Here is a 21,059-nt window from a genome sequence, read left to right on the forward strand (position 1 = left end):
TAGTCTTTGAGAAATATATATGTCCATCCATTCAATATCAACTCCTCTGTCAAACTATTGAGAACCACTTATATTATTATTTTTTTGGACACATCACACTTCGTTCAATGTCACTTCCGTCCACGCTGTATCACCCCACAGCCCACTCATGACTCACTCTGATGATGATGACATAGTGGCACTGGCTCCCTGACTGAGGCATGACAGTGCTGGACTGGAGAGGGGAGTGCTGGCCAATCACAGAACGCCTCTGGTAAAACATGGCAACAGGTTGACTGGTGGCACAATAAAAATAAAAAAAATCAGATCTTGTCCAGTCTTGCTTTTTTGGGGTATTTCGTTTTTGACTAGTTTATTGAATTCAAATAGCTGAATGAAATGTATTCTGCTAGTGAGTAATATCAGTGCTTTATGGGATTATTTTAACAGGTTCCCATTGCTCTGAGAGGCTGGATAGTATCAATAATCGTTAAGGGGTCGTGTGTGTTCACGTGTGAAATTAGTTATTGATATACAATATTTCGGCCACAATTACTAGTTTAAAAGCAGGTTTAGGATAGGACTCAAAATATGCCTCATCCATCCCTCAAAAGTATATAGCTAATTCACAGTAATCCCAAAGAGAAGACACGTGATGATTTGCGTTTGAAGAAAGGCGCTCACCATGGTGCTGAACACAATGCACGTCCTCCACTTCAACGCACACAGTTGACATAGTTTCATAAATACTATAGTACACCTCCGTGTCCGCTTCCAGTAGGAGCGCTTTGCTTTAAATTTTTATTCGACTCTGCGGAAATGATCCCCCTAGGTGGCTATAGTTCTTGCCAGGAGCATCAGTATCAAACCTGCAAGTGCAAGGGATTTAGACAAGGAGAGTGAGTGTAGAGAAGAGCGACAGCAAACGAGAGAGAGCGGGGAAGGGAGATAAAGTTATTGCGGCGACGTGTCTAAAAGCTCTGCTTATTAAAAAAAATAAAGCTTCTCAACTCGTGCCTTGACAAAAAGATTCTATAGGAACAAAAAAAGAAGATGGATATCATTATGGAGAATACCCCTGAAATGGAATGTGTTGACCAGGGCGAGGCGCTTCACTCGGACAGTGCCTATGGGTCATCTGCGGTGGACACGGATACAGAGGACTGCCTGACTCCCCTCGAGATCACTTTCCCCTATAACGAGGACCTAATGCACAAGGTGATTAGGCTACTTTTTCACAACTTCACTTAACTTAGGCTAACTTACATAAGATATGCTAAATTTGCCAATTCTACTGGGGAAGTCTATCTCTATACAGAATCTACCTTTTAAATTGTACTCTTTTATAAATATATATTTTAATATTTAAGTGTGTAATAGTATACAAGTAAACTTTTCTGTCTGCGTGAACAATGCCTTCATTATGTGACATGGGAGGTCCTACAAGCGTCAGCATTCTACTTGAGTGGATATTTCAGTTGTATGTGTAATGTAGAGGTAATAATATCAAAGTTGGACTATGTAGGTAAGCAATTTGGAATGGTTGCGCATTGCAGGGACATCGCAGTGTGGGTTGACTGCTTGTGGAGAACCCATTCCCTTTGCCAGCTTCCATGACTTCATTCATCTCTCTCACCTGAATCAGCACCTGCCAGGTTTCAGGGGCCCTGGACAGCCAGGCTGACAGCTGTACATGTCCAATGGCAATGGGATAAAAAAAAGATAGAACTTTGTCCTCCAGGTTGCATCATGAAAATGTAACCTGACTATCACTTTCTAACGTGGAATGTATGGTTGAACTGCTCCCCCTTTGTTTTTGTGAGCCACAGCAACACACATACACCAGCAAGTGCCTACTCATAGGATGTATACTTTGTCATTATTGACTGCATTTTTATTTGTACTTCATGTGAGGACACTTGGAAATTGAAGGGATATGTATCATGGTTGGGGTCAATTCCATTTCAATTCCAGTCAATTCAGGAAGTACGCATAAATACAAATTCCAATTCTCTTCAATGCTTTTCAATTAGAAAAATGTGGTATTAGAATTGGAATATGGTTTACTTTCTGAATTGACTGGAATTAAAAGGAAATTGACCCCAACCCTGATATGTATGCTTCCTGTATGTTCTCTGTTGCTTCCTATGTGTAATCTCATAGCCTTGATAGAACATCTTCCTGTTAAAGACCAAGGCTGCTTTTTAGGACATTAGCACTGATGCCAACGTTAAGTTATTCTAGAGAAATTTGCATCTTTAATGACTTTTTTTTACCTCAGGAAATATGTGGGTGTGTGGTGGAAGTAGATGGGCGGAAATGTCATGAAAGAAAGATGAGACTTGGGGCATGTTATTCCTTTACAGTTGGAGACCAAATTCACTTTAATGCCACATTTTTTCACAATACACCCACTTATACTCATCAACATTGTTGGGGTAAATTGCTTTAGTAAGCAGCATCTAATATTAACTTCATACTTTTTCATAACACTTTATTTTTAGGGCAAGTATTTAAATTAATAGAAAGTATATATTATTTATCCATAGGCATCAAGTGTTATGCTAATAATTTGATCATTCTATAACAACTCCATTCCCCAAAGCAGCTAGATAAATCCAGCCCGCACGCCAACTGACTGAGAATATTCCAGTGTAGGAACAGAAAGTGCTTATGTTGAATGTTTCCATTTACCCTCTGTGTTACTTTCACAAACAATGCAGCGTAATGACTCAGTGGGGGTATGAGGACATCCCCAGAGGTAGATTCTCATTAACTGAAGGAAAACAACAAGCTTTTGCTATATTAGAAAGAGAGAGATGTGCTGGGAGATGGGTGTTTCCTCTAGGTTGACAGAATCACATAGCCTTATAGTTTGATTTTGACTTAGTTAATTGTGAGACATCTGTGGGGGTTATTAGTCTGGGTACCAGTCTGTTTATCTATCATTCCACTCCTTGCCACTCCTGTCAGTTAAATAAAGGTTACATAAAAAATAAATGTTTTGCCACAGAGACTGGCCTGTCACCAATCTCTACCTTCAATATGCAGCTGGAATTACGGCTGAGTTGCTCATTGGTTGTTGGAAGAAACGGAGTACACGGACAGGGTTAGGGGGTCATGCCTGATTAACTAAAACAACTCAGGGGGGAGTTGGTACTCTCTTACTACGAGAGCTTGTGTGTTGCTATGGTAAAAACATTGCTCCCCTGCCCCCTGTGGTATGCTACACCCCCACTTCCTCTACATTTTCCCAAACTCTCCCCACCCCCTGTTGCCCCCCCACATACAGACATTAAAGTTGGATGAGGATGACAATAAATAGTAATGTAGTTGGTTGACAGTGGCTTCTGGTTGCTCAGGCCTTCACACAGGGTACACCCACTGTGTGTGTTTGTGCTTCATGCGTCATCAGACGAAGCCGCAAGTCTGCGTCAGACTGTTGTTGGTGTTGTGACCGTGTATCCATGAATGCTATCATTTCCTAAGCATCCACCCCCACAATTAACCTTTAATAAAATATAAAACTTGAAAATACAAAGAAATGTTATGGCACGTTATTCCAAAGCTTTCTATAAGTGCATTTTAAAGTCGCTTCAAAAGGTCTATTGGATGATTTGAGATTTTAAATCGATCTGATATTTTCAATCCCAGATTTGAAAAGGTCAACACTAATGTCAGCACTTACAGTGCCTTGCGAAAGTATTCAGCCCCCTTGAACTTTGCGACCTTCTGCCACATTTCAGGCTTCAAACATAAAGATATAAAACTGTATTTTTTTGTGAAGAATCAACAACAAGTGGGACACAATCATGAAGTGGAACGACATTTATTGGATATTTCAAACTTTTTTAACAAATCAAAAAACGAAAAATTGGGCGTGCAAAATGATTCAGCCCCTTTACTTTCAGTGCAGCAAACTCTCTCCAGAAGTTCAGTGAGGATCTCTGAATGATCCAATGTTGACCTAAATGACTAATGATGATAAATACAATCCACCTGTGTGTAATCAAGTCTCCGTATAAATGCACCTGCACTGTGATAGTCTCAGAGGTCCGTTAAAAGCACAGAGAGCATCATGAAGAACAAGAAACACACCAGGCAGGTCCGAGATACTGTTGTGAAGAAGTTTAAAGCTGGATTTGGATACAAAAAGATTTCCCAAGCTTTAAACATCCCAAGGAGCACTGTGCAAGCGATAATATTGAAATGGAAGGAGTATCAGACCACTGCAAATCTACCAAGCCCTTGCCGTCCCTCTAAACTTTCAGCTCATACAAGGAGAAGACTGATCAGAGATGCAGCCAAGAGGCCCATGATCACTCTGGATGAACTGCAGAGATCTACAGCTGAGGTGGGAGACTCTGTCCATAGGACAACAATCAGTCATATATTGCACAAATCTGGCCTTTATGGAAGAGTGGCAAGAAGAAAGCCATTTCTTAAAGATATCCATAAAAAGTGTTGTTTAAAGTTTGCCACAAGCCACCTGGGAGACACACCAAACATGTGGAAGAAGGTGCTCTGGTCAGATGAAACCAAAATGTAACTTTTTGGCAACAATGCAATGTTTGGCGTAAAAGCAACACAGCTCATCACCCTGAACACACTGTCAAACATGGTGGTGGCAGCATCATGGTTTGGGCCTGCTTTTCTTCAGCAGGGACAGGGAAGATGGTTAAAATTGATGGGAAGATGGATGGAGCCAAATACAGGACCATTCTGGAAGAATGATGGAGTCTGATGGAGTCTGCAAAAGACCTGAGACTGGGACGGAGATTTGTCTTCCAACAAGACAATGATCCAAAACATAAAGCAAAATCTACAATGGAATGGTTAAAAAATAAACATATCCAGGTGTTAGAATGGCCAAGTCAAAGTCCAGACCTGAATCCAATCGAGAATCTGTGGAAAGAACTGAAAACTGCTGTTCACAAATGCTCTCCATCCAACCTCACTGAGCTCGAGCTGTTTTGCAAGGAGGAATGGGAAAAAATGTCAGTCTCTCGATGTGCCAAACTGATAGAGACATACCCCAAGCGACTTACAGCTGTAATCGCAGCAAAAGGTGGCGCTACAAAGTATTAACTTAAGGGGGCTGAATAATTTTGCACGCCCAATTTTTCAGTTTTTGATTTGTTAAAAAAGTTTGAAATATCCAATAAATCTCGTTCCACTTCATGATTGTGTCCCACTTGTTGTTGATTCTTCACAAAAAAATACAGTTTTATATCTTTATGTTTGAAGCCTGAAATGTGGCAAAAGGTCGCAAAGTTCAAGGGGGCCGAATACTTTCGCAAGGCACTGTATATCTAGTCCAGTCTCCAGACAGTATTCTGTAGGAAGAGAAAGAGTTAATCTGGGTGAAGAATAGAAATAATGTATTTTAGCTAAATCTACCATATCTGGTGAGACAGTAATGAAGAAATGAACATTTTCTTTCTGAGGCCTAAAAAATGAGAAAGTTGAGAAAGGGATGTGAGTGATTAGTGTTGGAGAGCTGAGTGGGCTGTGAGGCTCTATGAGCCAGCAGATAAGAGGCAGTGGGGCCGCCTGCTGGGAGGTGATAAATGTCAACAAAAGAGGCGAAGAGCGTCTGCTGACTGCTGCCACGGAGCCCCAGGCTAGCCACACAACGCCAGCCACCAACCTGATAACCATAGCAACAGGGCCTTATTGATGCCCACGTGCAATGCTCCCCTCTCAAATCAACAGCAGATCCCCGTTGGGATGAAGCATGACCCACAGCAATGGGAAATCATTCCTATCGTATAAGAGGACTCTCTCTCTCTCTCTCTCTCTCCATGTGTGTGTGTGCAGAGGTGCCTGGAGAAGTGGGTATACTCTAATTTTGCCAAACTTTTCCCAAACGTCCTGGCCAGTGAAGGAAAGGCACCCTGTGTGAAAAATTATATGAGAAACAGTGACATACACTCTGACTGACCTAAAATTATCAATCCCATATTGGTCTTTCACAGTCAGGTACCCAATCTGTACTGTGCAAGTAGGCTAATAGTAGGCCTACTATTGAAAGATAAATGAGGATGTCAACCGAGTAAGACATTTAGATTTGTTTGTGTAGATACCCTTTAATTCAAGTGTGCAGGCACCTAGCACTGTTGTTTGGTTAGTGGTGTTTCTGTAGCACATATAGCACAAGATGGAGATCGCAAAACAAATGGCAATAATTTATGTAAATAAATCATGATATCATTCTGATATCACTTTATATTACGAGGCACGTCTTACTTTCTTCAAAGTAGCCTATATAGCCAAAATCCCACCATAGAAACCTAGAGGTAATTCTTTTCTAAAGACTTCCTCTTATGCGTACTCCTGTTCTATTGGTTTTCTTTAAGCTTTCTTTCATTGTCTAGCAGCCAAAGGTATTATCCTAGTCATATTAGCAACCCATGATAGTTGTTACATCTTTAGATCTCCCCTCTTTCTAAATATAGGCCTACCGCCGTGTGCACATTGCTGTGCCTAAAATGTAAAGAAATAATAGTTTATCAACATTTTAAGCAAAACATTCAGATCTGTTCCATCAGACTTATTTATTGATACAGCATATACCTCCACTACACTACTTTGATATGCATCGTGGGGATTAAGAAGGGAGTGTACACAAGGCCCACTGAAAAATAAGTGGGTATACACCGTATACCTGCGTATACTCTCTACTACACCACTGTGTGTGTGTGTGTGTGTGTAGCCTGCTGATGCGTGTTTGTCTGTGCTGTGTGTCATTGAGCAAGAGGTTTTTCAGTTGAGTGGGCAAGGAGAGATCTCTTAATGCTCCCTTTGGGGCACAGAGAGCATCGTCTTGAATCCAAGTAGCCATGGCTGACATGATGCTCAGGCTGCAGCTGCCTTATATCCCTGGTACATTCAGACTCATCCACTGCCATTTCCCTCCTCCCGCCGGGTATTTACCCAACTGACCTTCATAGCATCACATTATATTACACACATTATATGGCATCAGGCAAGGGCATGTTCCGCACTTTAAGCAACAGATGCACATATACAGTAGGGTACGCTACACCCACTCATTGTACAGGCCTATAGATGAGCAGTGTGCTGTGCTGTTCTGTACTGTGCTAAAAAAAGTTGCTATCTAGAAAGTAAAATGATTTTTCGGCTGTCCCCATAGGAGAACCATTTGAAGAACCCTTTTTGGTTCCAGGTAGAACCCTTTTGGGTTCCACGTAGGACCCTTTCCACGGAGTGTTCTACAAAAAATGGTTCCAAAATGGTTCTTCGTGGAACCAAAAAGGGTTATGCTATGGGGGCAGCCTGAGAACCCTTTTTATAAGAGTGCACTATGCTGTTCTGTGTAGTGCTGTGCTGTGTAGTGCTGTGTAGTGGTGTGATGTGGCTAACCTGCTCTCTGTTCTTCTTGCTATCCACAGACCATCATGGTGGGAGACAGCGGCGTGGGGAAGACCTCTCTGCTGGTCCAGTATGACCAAGGCAAGTTCATACCCGGCTCCTTCTCTGCCACTGTGGGCATCGGCTTCACGGTGAGTCTCTGCGTTATTGTCTGCCATGAGACATAGGGGACAAGTGACCATGAAGGACCAGATCACTTTGTTACTGGGATTGATGGGACAACAAGTGTCTTCCCTTCCAGGGTCCCTGAATGCTGTTGTCTGAGGTGCCAATCATAATGATCTTTAGCACACAGTTGGGTGTTGCTAGATAGCGGCTGTATGATTACAGTTAATGTTGCACCAGTTGGTCTGTTCCCTGATGGATAGCTGTGTTTCACAGATGTATCACTCACTGTTGTGAATGTGAACTGGAGTGATTGATTGTCTGCATATACAGTCTACATTATCACTGTGGTGATGTATGGTGGGCTTCCATTCACAGAGAAAATGAAAGAAAGAAAGAAAGAAAGAAAGAAAGAAAGAAAAGAAAGAAAGAAAGAAAGAAAGAAAGAAAGAAAGAAAGAAAGAAAGAAAGAAAGAAAGAAAGAAAGAACGGGACTGTAAAAGATATAAAGCTCAGGGTGATGCTATTTTCAGAAATAGACCTGACTGTTTCGTGATGTGACAGACAGTGATGACGAAGGCTTTGTTTGTCTGAAGGCATATAAGCCACACAAAAGCAATGCAGAAAACGGACACACAAAGCTGCTTACCTTGGAGATACGAAAAATGATTTGTCATACAGTAAGAGGTTGTGACGAAAATGCTGTGGGAATAAAAAGGTTTGGTGGCACTTGCAGAAACCTTTGGATAGAAGATTAAGCAAGGTTCTCCAGTCTTTCTGTCTGCCTGTTTGTCTGTCTGTCTGAGCCCACAACTGTCTGTAATGTGAAGTGATGGAGCTAGAGAGAGATACACCCACAAACATCTCTTTTGCTCGTCTCTCTCTTTTGAACACTGGGGGGAGACAAACTCTTAGTCAAAGATTCAGCTGGTATCCATCCACATGATCATACATGGCTTGGCAATTAGGAGAACATTTTTGACATTATGTCATGTCAATTAAGTGAAAGAAAATGAGATTCTCATATGAACACTGTCTGTTTATAGTGTATTTTCTCAAGGCTACAAACATCCTTTGAAAAGTAGACATTGGTGAGGAAAGCCCACCTACCTGACATGTTGTGGATTCAATTGTAGGAATTTTTCAGAATTCTGAAATCACTGGAATATCATTAGGATTGAAACCGAAAAGTGTATTTTTCAGTAGCAACATGTTGACAGACGTTTTTTTTTCGTTCGCTGAACTCCTCCTCTTTCATGATCAACGAGTTCAGTACCACCTGTGACTAATAACTCGTGCCATCACTGCCTGTTGCGTCCGTGGCTCGTTTGAAGACCTAGTTGTTTTCATTTATGAAAATGACAAAAAACGGCCTCATTTCATAGGCCTAAATAACATTATCTTCATTGGACAAATGACAATAGCAACGTCGTTTCATCTGCCAACGCGTAAAGAATGATGCGGATCCGTTCCAACGTTCTGCATAAATGAGAAATGTTTCCGCATATCGATCATATTTTCTCCACGAATGTAGCCGCGTCCTCAAGAGAATCCCCCTTTAAGTTTTAACCACGACTCAGCGTCAATAAATTGTTCTCAGAAAGCGCTGGGTGGTTTTGGACATCGCTAAATGACTGCCGATGGACTCATTGCTCGTCTTAACTGGTTTTGAGTAACTGGCATCTCGGGAGGAACATCGCGCGGCGCGCTGACAGATTTCGGTGATACTGTGATAGTCATTGCGATGTCCACAAAGAAGGCATCCTTGAAGGATAAAGAGACTAAAAATGGAACATCAAAATATGTGTTGGAGAGATGCGCCTCGGTTTGCGAGTATTTTGATATTGCCTTCAAGGTCTGTATTAGGCTATTCTTATTATTGGGATATATATTATTAGGCTATGTTTATTATGTCCTTAACAGTATTATGCTTATGATCATGTTATGGCGCTGCCTGCTGGTATTAATATTGACTGTAGCCTAATTGAGACGCTTCACTGGTGGTACAGGTGTCCATCTCTCAAACAAATTAAGGAAAATCTATTAAAATACAGTAGCCTGTCTACTCTGCACACCAGTACACTCTTATAAATAAAAAAAAGTCTGTCCTCATAGAAGAACCCCTTTTTTGTTCCAGGTGATACCCTATTTTGTTCCATGTAGAACCCTCTGTGGAAAAGGTTCTAAACTCAGCAAAAAAAATAAACGTCCTCACTGTCAACTGTGTTTATTTTCAGCAAACTTAACATGTGTAAATATTTGTTTGAATATAAGAATCAACAACTGAGACATAAACTGAACAAGTTCCACTGACCTGTGACTAACAGAAATGGAATTGTGTCCCTGAACAAAGTGGGGGTCAAAATCAAAAGTAACAGTCAGTATCTGGTGTGGCCACCAGCTGCATTAAGTACCGCAGTGCATCTCCTCCTCATGGACTGCACCAGATTTGCCAGTTCTTGAGATGTTACCCCACTCTTCCACCAAGGCACCTGGAAGTTCCCGGACATTTCTGGGGGGAATGGCCCTAGCCCTCACCCTCCGATCCAACAGGTTCCAGACGTGCTCAATGGGATTGAGATCCGGGCTCTCCGCTGGCCATAGTAGAACACTGACATTCCTATCTTGCAGGAAATTACGCACAGAACAAGCAGTATGGCTGGTGGCATTGTCATGCTGGAGGGTTATGTCAGGATGAGCCTGCAGGAATGGTACCACATGAGGGAGGAGGATGTCTTCCCTGTAACGCACAGCGTTGAGATTGCCTGCAATGACAACAAGCTCAGTCCGATGATGCTGTGACACACCGCCCCAGACCATGACGGACCCTCCACCTCCAAATCGATCCCACTCCAGAGTACAGGCCTCGGTGTAATGCTCATTCCTTTGACGATAAACGTGAATCCGACCATCACCCCTGGTGAGACAAAACCACAACTCGTCAGTGAAGAGCACTTTTTGCCAGTTCTGTCTGGTCCAGCGACGGTGGATTTGTGCCCAAGGAGACTTTGTTTCCAGTAATGTCTGGTGAGGACCTGCCTTACAACAGGCCTACAAGCCCTCAGTCCAGCCTCTCTAAGCCTATTGGGGACAGTCTGTGCACTGATGGAGGGATTGTGCGTTCCTGGTGTAACTCGGGCAGTTGTTGTTGCCATCCTTTACCTGTCCCGCAGGTGTGATGTTCGGATGTACCGATCCTGTGCAGGTGTTGTTACACGTGGTCTGCCACTGCGAGGACAATCAGCTGTCCACCCTGTCTCCCTGTAGCGCTGTCTTAGGCGTCTCACAGTACGGACATTGCAATTTATTGCCCTGGCCACATCTGCAGTCCTCATGCCTCCTTGCAGCATGCCTAAGACACGTTCACGCAGATGAGCAGGGACCCTGAGCATCTTTCTTTTGGTGTTTTTCAGAGTCAGTATGAAGGCCTCTTTAGTGTCCTAAGTTTTCATAACTGTGACCTTAATTGCTCGCCGTCTGTAAGCTGTTAGTGTCTTAACGACCGTTCCACAGGTGCATGGTCATTAATTGTTTATGGTTAATTGAACAAGTATGGGAAACAGTGTTTAAACCCTTTACAATGAAGATCTGCAAAGTTATTTGCATTTTTACTAATTATTTTTGAAAGACAGGGTCCTGAAAAAGGGACATTTTCATTTTTTGCTGAGTTTACATGGAACCCAAAACGGGTCTACCTGGAACCAACAAGGTTTCTTCATAGGATTCTCCAATCGGGACAGCCAAAGAACCCTTTTAGGTTCTAGATAGCCCCTTTTTTTAAGAGGGTAGCCCTTGCTTTTGTGAAGTTTCCCCTTAATGCAGCACAATATACCACATGGAATAAGAACAGCTGTTATCATTGTGGCAAGCTTCTATTCTGTTTACATTGCTCTTAATTACCACACCAGTATCAATTATGTGCCTTGCCACACAAGTGCACACCAATTTCACCCCTCCCTTATGGATAATATCAGTGGTGGAAAAAGTACTCAACAGTCATACTTGAGTAAAAGTAAAGATACCTTAATAGAAAATGACTCAAGTAAAAGTGAAAGTCACTCAGTAAAATACATCTGAAGTAAAAGTCTAAAAGTATTTGGTTTTAAATATACTTAAGTACATTTGAGCAATTCCATTTACTTTTGATTCTTAAGTATCAAAAGTAAAAGTATAAACCAGAGGGAGGACACAATTAAATGTTTTTATTTTTTATTGACGGATAGCCAGGGGCGCACTCCAACACTCAGATATAATTTACAAATTAAGCATTTGTGTTTAGTGAGTCCTACAGATCAGAGGCAGTTTGGATGACCGGTGATGTTCTCTTGATAAGTGTGTGAATTGGACCATTTACCTATCAAAATGTATCGGAAAATGTATGGAGTAAAAAGTACATTATTTTCTTTAGGAATGTAGTGAAGTAAAAATTGGCAAAAATATAAATAGTAAAGTAAAGTACAGATGCCCCCAAAAACTACTTAAGTAGTACTTTACACAACTGGATAATGTATCCAATGTGACACAGGTTAATTTGATATGAATCACTCTATTCAGTCCTCCCATTCTTAGTGATATCTAAATATTGGCTCAAGGAAGAATATAGCACTTGGTAATACAGGTTAACTGCATACCACGTAATAGTACATTTCTCTGAAAATCTTAGGGGGAAAAGTCCATGTTATTGTATTTAAAATGTAATTACAGTAAAGGTGCATATTGTTACATTGTACTTTTAATCATGAGCGTTTGGGGATTGATCAGAATCAGGAGTGGTTAATGGACTAGACCAAGCAGAAGTACAACAGGTCATTCACATAGTCAAGTAGTTTCACATCAGTCCCATGATGGTTTGTGCAAATATGATCTCTCATACATATCCACTCAGCTGTTTTACTGCAGAACACTACTCATGTTGAAATTAATAAGGGTAAGTCCCACACATCAACCACATCATTTAGTCTACAACCTTATAAAGATGAAATCAACGGATGGATAAAATATCCAAACTTAACCAGGCGCCCAATAAATAACCAGGAAGTTCAGATGAGGCTAAAACAACAAGAACATTTTGCAGTAGGATCATGAGTCAGTGCTTTGACACTTAACAACACTAGTCATCATGATGTCGTGAAATTCTAGTTTTATAATTTTCACTTCTCATGAATGCACAGCATCATGAAATAATCAACAGATGACTTTCAGAAAGTCATTTGCATATGAACCAGTTGAACTCTACGATTCATCTCTTAAGACCAAACATTGTTCAGTGAAAGCTTGTTTGGAGTTATTACCATTCTTCTGGTCATGTGAGGGTTGATGTCAGTGTGTTGGGCCCAGGTATGACCCCTAATCCTTCTCTCTGACCTCTGGCTGTGATGCCTCTCTAGGTGATGCTGCTGGGAGACTCTGCGGTGGGGAAGACGTGTGTGCTGGTGCGCTTTAAAGACGGGGCCTTTTTGGGAGGCAACTTCATAGCCACCGTGGGAATAGACTTTAGGGTGAGAGAGATGTCAGTAGACTCAGTGGGGTCAACTCAGGGTTGGAAGGTTCTTTGTGTCTATACATTCATAATGTATACATTATGTCTGCTGTTTCTATCTGTTCTTTCTCATTTCTAAATTGTCTATTTACAAGATAAACGCTAGAATGTTGAAGAATCCATACATAAAATATTTTCCCATCCTATTTCAGTTAAATCTGTAAATCCAATAACCACTTTAAAGTGTTTTCATGCAGTGATGGCTCAAAATGTACAAACCCTTTCACAAATCAGTCAAGTCCATAGAGCACTTCTGCTACTGTACCACATATGGCTCCAGAATCATTGTTTTCAGCCTGGAGGAGCTGTACTTTGTTACCCCCACAAACGATGCTCTGTCACAAGCAGCTCTCATGTGGAGGACAGATTTCCATAGCTACCAACCAGCTGCTGGAGAGACAGAGAGAAAAAGATAGAGAAAATGAGTGAGAGATGGAAAAAGAGAGAGAATATGGACAAAAAGAGAGAGAATATGGACAGAAAGAAAGACTCTTGCACCAGTGGATTTGGTCCCGCTCCCCCTCCAAAGAAAACACTCTATCTAATGGCTGGTAAAAAGGCGGTTGTGGAGGAAATGATGTTGCATTAAGGCAGAGTACTGTATTACCACTCTGTGTTGATGGTGTAGACATTAGGACTGCCTGGGATGGGAGTACAACATGGATAGGGATGTGTGGAGCGTTTATGTAGACAAATGGAGATTATTTTCTCCATGCTTGTGCAACAGGTAATAACTATTCATGAGATTCATAAATAAGTGCATTATAACAATGAGTTGTGTGCAGTGACCACCACGGCTACTTGCATTGCATCTGTATGGAACAGAAGATTATAAGGTGAGATGATTTTGAGACTGATACAGGATCAGTCAATATGTTCCTTGCTGAGCCTCCAGCTATACCAGTCAATACCCTGTGTGGATGGGAAGACTGCTGTGACTAGCTCTAACGTGGCAGGGCTATTTTGGCCCTGCTTCCTTGTAGCAGTTACTCAGCATGCGGGCTTGTCAATCTGCGTAATAATTAGAGGGAAAAATGGAAACCCATGGCAACTAATGCAGGGGTTGGACCATGTCCGTTTGGCCAAGGTGGACGTCTCAATGGGTGGTGACTCCCATTGAGAGGGCCCATTTTAGAAGATTGGACTCACTTCAGAGAGAGTGTGTGTCTGTCACAGTGTGCTCACAGGAAAGGCAGGGGCTTGACAGTACCCGGGTACTGATAGTGGAGTAATGAGGTTAGCTTAGAGGAAGTGATTTGTAGCGTTCACTTCCTTCATTTCAACATTGTTGCTTGTGTCATGTTTTCACTTAGTGACTTTCCTCCTGTTTTCCCCTGAAATACAAACAGGAAGTTTAAAAGGCCAGGTTGAGGTTAACTGGTTCAGTTACCTGCATAATAATGACACCTACACAGCCGACTGACCTTACAACAAGCTGTTATTGGTTGACCTTTAGAATGTGTATCATTGGGTTTGTTTGTGAGTGTATGTGTGGGTGGGTGGGTGTATGTACATATTTGGGACTTAGTTTAGAAGGGACACATCATTTCACATCACTTAGGCATCTTATTCCTTCTCAATCTTCCATATTCTTTCTATACTCCCTCAAAGAGCATTTTTCACAATATATGTTTTTCACTTGGAAGCATCTTATTCCTCCTCAATCTTCCATATTCCTTCTATATTGTCTTGAAGAGCACCTTTCACAAGATATGTTTTTCACTAATCCATATCTGTAGCTAATATTCTTTTTTTCACTCATGACTATTTTAGAATCCTGCCTATACAGGAAATCACATGGTGTCCCTGACAGCCACAGGAAATTAGCGGGGGAGTGGGTTGTTATTTTGCCAGTCTTCTTTCTCACTATTGTGCAATTAAGTCTAATTCCAGGACCTCTGTGGGGTGGGTGTAGCAATTGGCTTTCTTTGCCGGCCTCTGAAGCTCCTCTTAGTTTTCATGTTGTCTGTATGAGTCTATATAGCAGTGGCGATTTTAGCATGTAAATCTTGGTACCCCCCCCCCCCCCCAAAAAAAAAGTGGGATGCATGCCATCAAAGCCATAACACAACACTAAACACTACATGAATTGCACTATAACGGTGACAAACGGTGCCCACAAACTGTTAGGGCCTACATAAAGCTGTCCCAACAGCAGAGTCCCAACACCTTACCACTGTTACACCTGGCTTTCAGCGGAGAGCCTTGTCTGGCAGCAAAACACTTCATTCAGCCTCATTTACTGCCTTTAAAAAAGACATGGCTGTCTTGCTTAAACAAATGTGGTTTCTACTGACAAATGAGATGTACAAACTATGGCATAAGGGGCAATCCGTAATTCAGATTAAGATGTTTATGAGCAAGCGACGACAGACGTAGTCAATATAACTATTTGTTCAGTTCTTTTGAAATGTACAGCGACAGAATTCAGAACATGGGCCATTCTTACAGTGTACTCCCTGTACACCAAGTCAGAACCGTAGGATTTAAAAAAGGGGACATATAAACAGACAATGAAAGCTTTTACAACATTCAATGATTACAGTTCTCCAAAACAGGTTATAGGCTATATGTGCACCACCAAGTTTGAACAGTAGGCGAAATTAAGAGGTGAAAGTAGACCAAATTATTAGGGTGAGGCACATTGAATGCCGTTTGGGTGAAAGCTGTACAAAACAATAGCTAAACAAGCACACACCGGGCCACGAATGATGTGTTTACAATACCGCGTTGGTGAAAATACAGCAAATTATTATGGTGAAGCACATGGGTTACTAACAGGTTACTACACATTAAACACTTAGTATTACTTTCTTAGCTACAGTATACATGTTTCCCTTGCATATTACATCATTTATGCGGCAGCATAGAATACATTTTTGGACTCACCTTGTGAAGGTGGCGCAAATTTTGTCATCAAACTTTGTCATTCTCTGGATTTATGGTGGGAACTGGGGGTGGAGGGTACTGCCACTCCATTGAATAGCAGGCTAACGTTAGTGGTTTCTTTGCAACGCTTGCAGTCAGCCACTGATTCCTTCCAAACGACTCCTTGTTGAATTTGCGATTTCCAACTTGTTGTGTAATCTTTACGTCCAATGGCCGATGAGCACCGATACGTTTTATCTATAATTTCTCTTAATTATTTCTCTTCATATGACAAGGATTAAAAAGGATTTGCCAGTAGATTGTCGACTTGATGACAACTGATGATGACTGCTAGCTAAGACTTTGAAAGTAAGATGTTGACATGATCAGTCCGATCAAAGCTACTGTAGATATAACATTATTTGACGTCATTTTATCTGTGGCCAATGACCTTGAGCCTTCTTGGAAGGGCACTTCTAGTCTAAGTCTATGGCAGAACCCAAAGGGCTCACATTCTTGATGTCTGTTCTTACTAAAGGTGGGTGACAGTGTGTCCCTATGAGTGACAGAACACTGAGCCAATCACAGTGCAATGCTCCTATTTTCTGCTGGCCTGCCCCACCACCACATAAAGCACTGAGCTAGGCTGAAACACCTGCATTTTAGAGCTGCCTGTTTATATGCAGCTTTATTAACTCAATGAGATATATATTATTATTATTATTTTATTTTTTTACACTGTTTGCAAACTGTTATGTGACACATCAATGCCAAAATAACATGCAAAACAGGCAAGCCCCCCCAAAAAACAGAATATACATATATATTTATTTATTTATGTTTTGCAAAAAAGGTGGGGCTCACAGGCCCACCTGCACTGAATGACGGGTCGCCACTGCTATACAGCATGCTGTGCCATTTCCGGTCTGTTTGTTCTTTAGAATATTCTTGCTTTCTGAAGCTTCTTAATATTTAAATACCTGTGATTGTTTTGTATGAGTGTCTCTATTATGCAAAAAGACCCCCATAGACAGTCCTGTGGTTAACTGTTTCCTCTCCTCAGAATAAAGTTGTGACGGTGGACAACGCGAAGGTCAAACTCCAGGTGAGAGAGCAGGGACCTTTACACCCAACATTGATGCCACTATTCCTGTGATCCTATCCCTACCAGTCTAATTCATTAAACCACAGTCAGTATCATAATATTACACAGTGGGCAGTGGTGTATGTGGTCAACACGCAAGTGTCCCTATGTAGCTTATCTATTGCAAATACGTTGTTATCATATCCTGTTTTATTGACAATGCTGGCTTAGAGGTGCCAAACATTTAAATGCCTTCGGTGGGTTTTGTCTGAGCAGCACACCACCCTGCATCCCAATGCTGGCTTGCCTCTGAAGCTAAGCAGGGTTGGTCCTGGTTGGACCATGGATGGGAGACCAGATGCTGCTGGAAGTGGTGTTGGAGGGCCAGTAGGAGGCACTCTTTCCTCTGGTCTAAAACAAAAAGATTCCAGGGCAGTGATTGGGGACGTTGCCCTGTGTAGGGTGCCGTCTTTTGGATGGGATGTTAAACGGGTGTCTTCTGACTCTCTGTGGTCACTAAAGATCACATGCCACTTATCGTAAGATTAGGGGTATTAACCTCAGTGTCCTGGCTAAATTCCCAATCTGGTCGTCATACCATCATGGCTACCTAATCATCCCCATCTTCCAATTGTCCCATTCATCCCCCTCCTCTTCCATGTAACTATTCCCCAGGTCAGTTCTGTAAATGAGAATATGTTCTCAATCAACTTACCTGGTAAAATAAATAAGCCACTTGACTATTCTAATGTATTAATAAATATATATAAATAAAAAAAAAATATATTGATAATTAATTTCACGTATTTACCATTATGACTTGCATGCTCATTGGTTGCTGCTGGTTGGGATATTGTCCCCTTTTCCAGGTTTATTACATTGTTATAATTAATTTGTTTCACCTCTTTCTCCCAGATCTGGGATACTGCAGGACAGGAGAGATTCCGCAGTGTCACGCACGCCTACTACAGAGACGCACAGGGTAATCTCTGCTCTATTAAAACACTTCCTGGTTGTGTGTGTTGTAGAATGCTAAGAACACGTGGCTGTGTGAGACTCTGCCTTTCTCTCCTCAGCCCTCCTCCTGCTCTATGACATCACCAGCAAGTCATCCTTTGACAACATCAGGGTGAGAAACCTGTCATGTCACTCTTCCTTCTTATCTCCTCATGTCTTCTCATAAGCCCCCTTTTAGAGGAAGAACCCATAATTAATTTGACATGCCAAGTAATATATGGCCTCCACATTACATTACTGAAGTGAACTCCACAATGACATTTCATGACATTTCCAAGAAGCCATTTTTTAAGTTTTCGAAGGTTAGGGGATAAGAGGAAGTGCAGCTCAGAATGGCAGAATGGAGAATTGTTACCAAAGCAGCAGAGCAGAGAAATGTATTACGTTTTTGTAGAGGGGATCTCCTTTAGCACTGACATTTTTACTGACTAATCTCCGTTTTAAATCTCTCTCTCCCCCCCTCCCATATAGGCCTGGCTGACTGAAATTCATGAGTATGCTCAGAAGGATGTGGTCATCATGTTGCTCGGCAACAAGGTGTGAGCTATACATCCTTTTGGTTTTGTAGAGTGTTCCAAGAGAAGTCATCATACCAAAAGTAACAATAAGAACACAACACACACAGAAACATATTTGTCTCTGCTATTGACTTTGTAGCCTAATTACACATGCACGCACACAGTGTCTCAGCCTCTGAGTTTATATTGAAGCTGAATTAGAATGTTACATGTGTTGTGATGATTTCAAATAGAACTGGTGGCATCTCCAGTTCAACAGCACCCATAGATCATGTGCCCCCTCTGGTGGTGCTACTACAGAGACACTGGGTCATTGCTGTCACGTTCCCCCAGACATAATTTATTCCCAGAGCTGGGGAGAGCAACAAGACCGGGAACATTTCTCTCTCTGAGCAATGCTTGTCCTGTGGTCAGAGACTCAGGCAGCCTGGAGACTGCCCTGGGAACTGCTGTGGCTTGTGTGGGCTGATGTAGTGGTGCCTCTCTGGATCTAATGGACTAGTTGTGTCCATGACTCTCCTCTGCTCTGCCCAAACAGACGGACATGGCCGGAGAGAGGGTCATCAAGCGTGAGGAGGGAGAGAAGCTGGCCAAGGTAAGAGACAAGGCACACTTAAGGGTTTGCTCCACTCTCCTACCACAAAACACCAAGTAGCCTCTTCAAAAGCAACTGTACAGCACTGTGAAATGAAAACAAGCTTGAAATGTTGAATTTATATACTGTACTTGTGAACTGATGTTCCCTCAAGTGATGGAGAGATGTATCACTGAGTGTTTGGTAGTGAGTTCATTCATACGATGAATGTGGTGTACTTGAGTAGTGCCATTAAAAGCCCTGGATACTTTTCAGGAATATGGAGTCCCTTTCATGGAGACCAGTGCCAAGACTGGAGTCAACGTAGAACTGGCCTTCCTGGCTGTAGCAAAGTAAGTCACGACTCATGTTATTTCTAAATGAAAGTTGCACTGTATGTGAAAGGGCAAAGACATATTGCCCAATTATGTTCCTCATCTCTCCTTCTCTTTCCCTTATGTTTTCAATTTCTCTGCTCTGCACTGCTCCATCCCACACTCTCGCTCTCTCTCGCTCTCTTGCTCTCTCTCGCTCGCTCTCGCTCGCTCTGCCAGGGAGTTGAAGCACAGAGCTGCCCAGCAGCCCAACGAGCCCAAGTTCCAGATCCACGACTACATTGCGTCTGAGAAGCAGAAGTCTGGCTGCTGTGGTGGCTACATGTAGCTGAACCTCTCACCAACTGTTACACCACACCAGGCCACAGTGAGAGAGGAGCGAGAGAGATACAAACATCTACGGAGGGAGGTAAAGAGAGAGAGACATAGAGCAGTAGAGAGACAGTCCCCCTAAAATAGCATCATCCGATAGCGAGTAGTCAAAAAGAGCAGAGCAACCACATTGTGAAAAAGAGAGCACCTGGTCTGCTCACCACCTACTTGGAAAGCCTATGGCAACTAGACAACCCTCATTCTACCCCGATCAGGAGAAAAACCATGTCAGTGTTTTCAGTTGGATAGAAATCCTTTACCAGTGTATTTAAAATGTGAAATTATATTTGAAACATGCTCAGATCATTTAGTTCATGTGTATCACATGCTGCAGCCTGTCAGCCTGTCAGCCTTACTCATTATTGCCATAAGGAAGGATTGGAAATCGAAATGGAATTTCTTGCCCCAATATTGCCATATTTACAAAGAAATGAAGAAATGATCTGATCACTTTAAGTAAAGATGTTAGCTGGAATAAAATACAGATTTTTTGGGGCTCACGGCTTCATATGTTTCACCACATTCTATTCAGGACTAAATGCCATTATACATGTTGTATGAGGAGTACCCTCTACTACTGTGGTGTCATACACAGCGTGTCCCAGATGCGGCCTCTACCGGTTAAAATATGTCTAATGACATTCATTTTGTAATTATACTCCAAATTAAAATTATTTTCTGAAATGTTGTGGTCAAATGTTAATTGAGGTGGTGGTCAGTTCCAGCATGAGTTTTGATTTGCTTTTAAACGTGCCATCCACCAATGAGAGAGCTCCCTCAGACACTGTTGTTGTGGAGCCTCTATCAGTCATCATTAATGGACATTGTTGTTGTTGTGTCTCTACTGTACATGGGTTGTTCATGGGTTGCATTGTGTAAAATGTTCCTTTGTATTTGGTTCATTATGAATGTTTGCTTATTGAATTTGCTTGATGTCACAATTATTGTCACTCTCTGTGGAGGTGTCACATTGATCACAAAGTGCCATGGAAAAGTGCTTTGTTATCGTACAGTATATAAAAACTATTTTTTGTAATGAAGATGGTGGTGTTTTATTGCAGTGTGTGTTTGTATATCTGTTCTTTGAGTCTCTGGGGAGGGGGAAATAGGTCAGGGTTTCCCCACTGGTGGTTTTATTTGACCCCCCCCCCCCCAAGTTTTCAGAGCAAAATAATATATATACAGTGCCTTGCGAAAGTATTCGGCCCCCTTGAACTTTGCGACCTTTTGACACATTTCAGGCTTCAAACATAAAGATATAAAACTATTTTTT

At 41.9% G+C, this 21,059-nt stretch overlaps 1 protein-coding gene across 3 annotated transcripts; it reads left to right on the plus strand.

Moving 5' to 3' along the window:
- Positions 1-896: 896 nt before the first annotated feature.
- On the plus strand, positions 897-20,826 carry LOC110538535 (ras-related protein Rab-37). 3 transcript variants are annotated; one of them, XM_021625419.3, is made up of 9 exons: positions 897-1,197; positions 7,395-7,505; positions 16,950-16,991; positions 17,886-17,952; positions 18,047-18,099; positions 18,459-18,524; positions 19,044-19,100; positions 19,356-19,432; positions 19,634-20,826. In XM_021625419.3, exons 1-9 carry the CDS (start codon positions 1,033-1,035, stop codon positions 19,740-19,742), a joined length of 747 nt encoding a protein of 248 aa, XP_021481094.1. In that variant the 5' UTR covers positions 897-1,032; the 3' UTR covers positions 19,743-20,826. The 3 variants fall into 3 exon arrangements, with proteins under 3 accessions (XP_021481094.1, XP_021481095.1, XP_090049836.1); XM_021625420.3 differs by lacking the exons at positions 897-1,197; positions 7,395-7,505 and adding exons at positions 8,713-9,334; positions 12,867-12,977; XM_090193710.1 differs by lacking the exons at positions 897-1,197; positions 7,395-7,505 and adding an exon at positions 8,765-9,334.
- The last annotated feature ends 233 nt before the right edge of the window (positions 20,827-21,059 follow it).

The sequence above is a fragment of the Oncorhynchus mykiss genome, chromosome 12, assembly GCF_057628025.1.
Source record: "Oncorhynchus mykiss isolate SJ-2025 chromosome 12, ASM5762802v1, whole genome shotgun sequence".
NCBI classification, from domain to species: domain Eukaryota; kingdom Metazoa; phylum Chordata; class Actinopteri; order Salmoniformes; family Salmonidae; genus Oncorhynchus; species Oncorhynchus mykiss.